Consider the following 6,000-nt stretch of genomic DNA (forward strand, 5'->3'; position numbering starts at 1 on the left):
TAACTATGTTTCAGCCTATGATGTGACCGTATGAGGTAACCACAAACCGACAAAAGTCTGATTATGCAATGTGCGCGAAGCTACTACGACAAAGTCTTAAAAGAACTGTTATATGTTAGTTTAATGAAATGCGCATAGTGTGACGTGAGAGTCCCACTCACTGCAACAGGAGGCAATCGTCTGGGGCCATTTCAACTCAAACGTGTTGAATTTATACTTGTTCTTGTTGGCGCTGCAACTATACTCGGAGAATGTTTTATACGGAGTATGCGACCCCGATCATGATGATGAAATACATCGCCTTGGAAATCCGCACGCCAGGCGCACCAAGTTGGTGATAGTCAAATACAAGTTTGATTGAGCCAGCGGGTCGCAGTGATCGCGGGAAGGATAATTGCCGTGGCAAATTAGCGAATATTTGCATGATCCAATATTGGCCACTGCTGCTAAGCGTTCTTGCAGCGTGGCCATTTCTGAGCGGAGCACAGGGATGGTGGTCAAGAAACAACTTCAAGTTGTCAGTCACAAAAAAGTGATAATTGGGCGTAGCTATTTTACTTAATTCTCGAGGCAGCGTGACATCTCAATACACCGCGTCACTGACCCACGACCGCGTATATATCTTTCGACTTGAATGGTTTCTTGTCCTGAGCAAATTATTTGGGCCAATGACGCAGCTGCACGCTTCGGAGATTTCCCTACCTCCTGATAACGTCTATATAGCTCCATTCGCGCGACGGATCTCACAAACAACGCCTGGTACAATAGTCCCATGGTGGACGACAGGAAAGATGGGAATAGCAGCCCAATATAAAGCACACGGGGAATGGTGTCAAGTTCTTGAGCAGACGGTGAATTCAACATGCATGCAAGACTCGCAAAATAACCAGTGCGCACTATGAAAGCGAACATGTCAGTCTTGCCAAACAAATGATATGCTCACATCCCCAACGAGACCCACTTCCTGCCATAATTCCCCCAAATCGAGCTGTTTGAGAGTGAAGATGCAGATGAAGTGAAGACACGCCGGGCGCGGGGCTCTAAGGGAGGTTTCGGATGATCAGGAATTTCCGGAAGCTGTTTTTTGCTTCGTCCGCGAGTTATTGAAGGACACAATTTCCTTGTAAGGCTGACTATGAGTTCGAAGGGGAAAGTGAACGAAACGACGATATGAGACGTATAGTTAGATAGCGCGAAAATGACAAGACGAGACGTTTTAAGACTGAGACTTTCGTTGGAGTGTTGGAACGTGCTTTGGAACGGGGAATCAGCGTATGAGATTCTGCTCTTCTCCTGCTGTATTTTCTCTGAATTTCTCTCTAAGTTTGAGGTATGAGTGTACATGGGTTGTATATATACATTTTCGAAGAATAAGGAGCAAATGGTGAACGGTCAAAGCAAAAGAATCGTGGAATCTGAGCACAAGGTAAGATAATGAAAGAAAATGGAGAAGACCCGATGCGGAAGAGTAGCGCTTCTCGCATCCGCGAGTCACGTGTTTGAAGCATGGTCGGTGCGTAAAGAATATACGATCCTTACATACTTGTATTAAGAGCAAAAATGACCGAGTTAACCTCATGTTCAACTAACTTCAGCTATCGCTGTCACAGCACATCCAGCATACAGGGCTCCAATCATAAGGTGCCGTCCCTGTCGGACAACTTGAAGGTGGTTGAGAGGAACACGAGCCTTGGCAGGATAAGGTTTCTTGAGCACGAACTGCTGCCTTCACCACAGTGGGGCCGGCAGCAGCACTGGCAGCGGCAAGGATTGTGAGGTAAACAGTTTGAACGAGCTTCATGGTATCTGGTATAACTATCCATCAAGCTGTGATACGATCATGCTAGGAAAACCACACCTTAATTGTGCAATGTGCGCGAAGTTGCTATGATGAGTCTTAGGAGAGCTATTATATATTGGTTCGATGAAATGCGCGAAGTGCGACACAAGAGGCCTACTCACTGTAACAGGATGCATTCGCCTCTGGGGCCTTTTCAACTAAACCATGTTGATTTTATACCTGTTCTCGTCAGCGCTGAGTAATACTTACTCAAAGAAAGTTTTATACCGAGAAGACATGCAGCTCTGTTAATGAGATCCATCTACTTGGCAATCCGCACACAAGTCTGAGGCAGCCAAGTTAGTGATAATCAAATCCAAGTCAAATGAAGCCAGCGGATTGCAGTGATCCCAGGAAAGATAATCAGCAAACGAGTATTTGCCCAAAATCAAGTTGAAATATTGGCCACTGCTGAGCGCTAGAGGAAGGATTATGGATAATGACATCGGCAAATTAGATCAAATACTGGCCACTGCTGCGTTCTTGGAACCTCAACATAGCCATTTTCGAGCGGAGCGCATGGATGCTAGTCAAGCAATACCTTCAAGTTGTCAGAGCTTGTCAGCCATGTGAGTCAGAAGAGAAATGAAATGGACTACTCATTTTGACGCGGCGTGACGCACATGTGAGTGTGACGTGTCATTACATAACGCAGTACTGACGCTTTGACACAAATGCCCACAACCACGGCTTAATGCCATGTCAATTTTATTTGGCCCCCCAAACGCAGGCTTATCTATATGGCTCATTTCATGATGCGCACATCCCACCATCAGAAATATAGACGATGAGCTTCGTTGACCACGATGATCTGCCTATAGTTAATGATGGATCATGGTAACACTATAAGATTTTCTACAATTGGCATGATCCTCTTGCTAATCTTGCCACCTATCTATAATCGCTTATAGTACAGCCTTACCTGTATACCACCCCGCCCGCTCACGAACCTATGCCGGTTGGTCGGTGCTTTCCAGGTATCATATCGTCAAAACGATTCGATAACCGGAAAGCTCCAACTCATCGGGGCCTTACAATATTTACCTCCGACACAAGTATACGAGTCTTTCATGCGTGAGTTCCCATCCCAATACCACATTTCTGCTATGCCATCCTCATTATTATTCTGCAGTATGTCGAAGATTCCGCACCCACCCCAGGCATTCGTCTACACAACTTGGTACTGTATTGTGTGTACCTGGCACTCTGGGAGTGTAGCCAGAGTTGAGCCGACACAGTCCAGCCATATGAATCTTTCACCAATACTGGCATTTGTTCAGAATGGTTTCTTGTTTTGAGCAAATTATTTTTGTCAATGACAGCTGTAGTACGCTTCGGAGATTTTCCTACTACCTTCTAATGTTCATGTAACTCCATCCGAGCGACGAATCTCACACAAAACGCCTGGCAAAATAGTGCCATGGACAACAGGGACGATGTGAATAGCAGCCCAAGATAAAGCCCACGCGGAATGGTGTCGAGTTCGTGAGCAGGCGGTGAGTTCAACATGCATACAAGACTCGCAAAAAAGCCAGTGCATATTATGAAAGCGAATATGTCAATCTTGCCAAACAAAATGTAAATAAATGATATGTTCACACCTACAAAGAGACCCACTGCCTCGTCATTCAAGTTATTGTTATACCTCTGCCAGCCGTTTTCCTTTCTCACTTCCTGCCATAATTCCCCGAGATCAGGAAGCTTGAAGCAAATTTGCAGAGGAAGGTGAAGAAACACCGAGCACGGCCGGTACCCTTAGGGAGGTCCCAAGCCATCATGGATGTCTGGGAGTTGTTTTGCACTCCTCTGTGAGTTGTGAAGGCGAGACAATACCCATCTTTGTCGTGTCTTTCGGGATATCGCTGCCGGAGTCGAGAGGAAGGAATGTCGATAAAGCTGTCTGAATTTGTGTTGGATATGGTCGAAGGCGACCGTTGATGTGTCTTGATCTTGTCGAGCTTTAGAAGTGGTCTAGCTGGAGAATCATTGCGAGAGGAGGTCAGCGCCGACTCGGCTGGAACAGTGGGACACCTACCTGCGCGTTGTAGTTGTGAGTCGAGGCTCGACGGACCTAGTGGTTCACTATGTATGGCAGGAGAACCGGAGCATACTCAGACAATATATCTGCTTTCTATGTCAAGATTCGAACAAACTTGAACGGTATGTTGTCTATGTGGATGCATCATGTATTTGCATTTTCAACGCGCTGTAGTAACGTCATGTTTGCGCTCTTCTATCAGTAACAATGAGACAGTGCACATAGCCCATACCGCAGACAAAATAGTAGACCTTGTGTGAATCGTTTCAGATGTCAGCTTCATACTGAAGTCGCAACGTGTCAACACAGCTGAAATAACATAACGATGAGATATCCTGTGAGTGAGAGCAAGGGTCGGGATTTTCGGAGTGAGAGGTAAAATGGAGACGGCTAGACAAGACTTAAATACAGCAGTCTGTCGACTTTCGCACGAAGTAAAGTGACTTTGTCCTGAGATGGTGAAAAAAGATATTGCAGAATATCAACACTCACCATGACTTCCTTAGTGAACGACAAGTCTATAAAATTGTAGAGGGTGAATGTGAGGTGCGGAAGGGTTACAAGATATGCAGAAGGTAACAGAACCGTGACGGTGCAGGAGTCCTGACAGTGAAATGTGTGGGTCCTGGAAAGCTGGCAACGCCATCGATCATGAAGGCACTGGAGCTGGCCAGTAGTGGCGGCAGATAGGGAGGCGGCGGTACGTGTCAGGAACATGGAATCGAAAAACCGTTCATCTGCATCAGGTACAATCACCGAAGCGCCACAATGCTATATATGTAGATCTGCTGCAGATCATCAACTTAGCAACCTTATTGCATTAGAAACCTCTGACCGCTGCTACTCAGCCTATTCTTGTGCAATAAGGTGTCATCATAGCCGGGAATGACGAGATAGATATTACGGGTAGAGTAGGAACAGAAAACATATAGATATGAGATATTACAGCCGTTTGATGTCAATTGCAAATTTTTGCCACTAAAGGAAACCGATATAACCACACGTCCTGAACGGTTTCCCGCAACTTGTACACATTTTTCGGGCGTTGATTCTTTGGTTGGCCATAGTGTTTGGGTATTAAATTCAGAGTCTCCTAGTGTTGTAAACATCGTCTGAACGGCATAATATAAAAGCTGTCCCAGCGCCTACTACATGCGGAGTTGTATATCAATTTCCTTTTTGGTTACACGTGCGTGAAAATTTGAGCCACCAAAATTACCTCCTCAAACAGCTGTATAATTTGACGAACCTCGGCCGACGTCCCTGCGTCGCTCTCTCAATATTGCGTTCCTGCCTACTCCGACGTCTACGACATGGCACATAATCGCAATAATTTGCATAATTATGTCATCGACGTGCAAATTATTGCGATTTTGAGCTATGTATTGCGATATATGACCTTCTGCTTTCCTCACCAGCTCACCGATGGCCCTCACTGACTCGGATAGCTCCCCAGACGTTCATATATCTATGAGTTGTGGTTGGGTTCAAGTCTAACCTCTTTCCTCCTACCTTCTCGCGAGGGCTTGCCACGATGGGTGCCGAAAAGAAAGATGCTACTGCTTATCACACGAGCAAAGACAAATTCTCTGACGTCTCAGACCACGATGCAGAGTCTATTCAGGCTCTCCCACGGCACACCCTGCAACGTAAACTCGAGAATCGTCATATCGCCATGATTAGGTGTGTTGACTTTTCTTCTGTCTTCTGGTGCATTCTCACCTCCGTCAAGTATTGGTGGTGTCATCGGCACTGGTCTTTTTGTTGGAACCGCAGACTCTCTAGTGTATGGGGGCCCCATCGGTCTGTTGCTCGGCTACATGGTCATGGGCACCATCGTCTATTGTGTCATGATCACTTTGGGAGAAATGGTATGCTTGCTGCATGTCCCAGACGCAGATCACATACCTGATCTTTATTTCCGTAGGTTGCTTTCCTGCCTATACCTGGTGGTCACATCAAACTGGCCGAGCGCTTCGTCGACCCTGCATTCTCTTTTGCCATGGGTTGGAATTACTGGTATAGCTGGATGATTTGCTGTGCGTCCCATTCTTCCTCGTTCGTTTCTCGCAATTGCTGACCTCTTACTTTTTAGCACCTTGTACTTGAGTTTAATACATTT

The 6,000-nt window shown here is 45.9% G+C and overlaps 2 protein-coding genes across 2 annotated transcripts; one reads left to right on the plus strand and one right to left on the minus strand.

Annotated features, from left to right (window-relative positions):
* Positions 1-3,507: 3,507 nt before the first annotated feature.
* Positions 3,508-4,595, minus strand: BJ212DRAFT_1304767 (uncharacterized protein; the record flags this gene model as incomplete). Its single annotated transcript, XM_041333671.1, has 4 exons — positions 3,508-3,815; positions 3,876-3,922; positions 4,288-4,328; positions 4,371-4,595. 4 exons carry the CDS (start codon positions 4,593-4,595, stop codon positions 3,508-3,510), a joined length of 621 nt encoding a protein of 206 aa, XP_041186367.1.
* Positions 4,596-5,255: 660 nt separating this feature from the next.
* BJ212DRAFT_996046 (amino acid permease-domain-containing protein) lies at positions 5,256-6,000 on the plus strand. The gene is made up of 3 exons (XM_041344541.1): positions 5,256-5,561; positions 5,611-5,749; positions 5,806-6,000. The coding sequence occupies exons 1-3, from the start codon at positions 5,413-5,415 to the stop codon at positions 5,956-5,958; spliced, it is 441 nt and encodes a 146-aa protein (XP_041186368.1). The 5' UTR covers positions 5,256-5,412; the 3' UTR covers positions 5,959-6,000.

Source organism: Suillus subaureus (genome assembly GCF_016647635.1).
Source record: "Suillus subaureus strain MN1 chromosome Unknown BJ212scaffold_75, whole genome shotgun sequence".
Taxonomy (NCBI): Eukaryota; Fungi; Basidiomycota; class Agaricomycetes; order Boletales; family Suillaceae; genus Suillus; species Suillus subaureus.

Coding starts and splice junctions, on each gene's coding strand:
- BJ212DRAFT_996046 (XM_041344541.1), top strand. CDS start 5,413: ATGGGTGCCGAAAAGAAAGATGCTACTGCTTATCACACGAGCAAAGAC. Junction 5,562..5,610: donor CGTCATATCGCCATGATTAG/GTGTGTTGACTT, acceptor ACCTCCGTCAAG/TATTGGTGGTGTCATCGGCA. Junction 5,750..5,805: donor TGATCACTTTGGGAGAAATG/GTATGCTTGCTG, acceptor TTATTTCCGTAG/GTTGCTTTCCTGCCTATACC.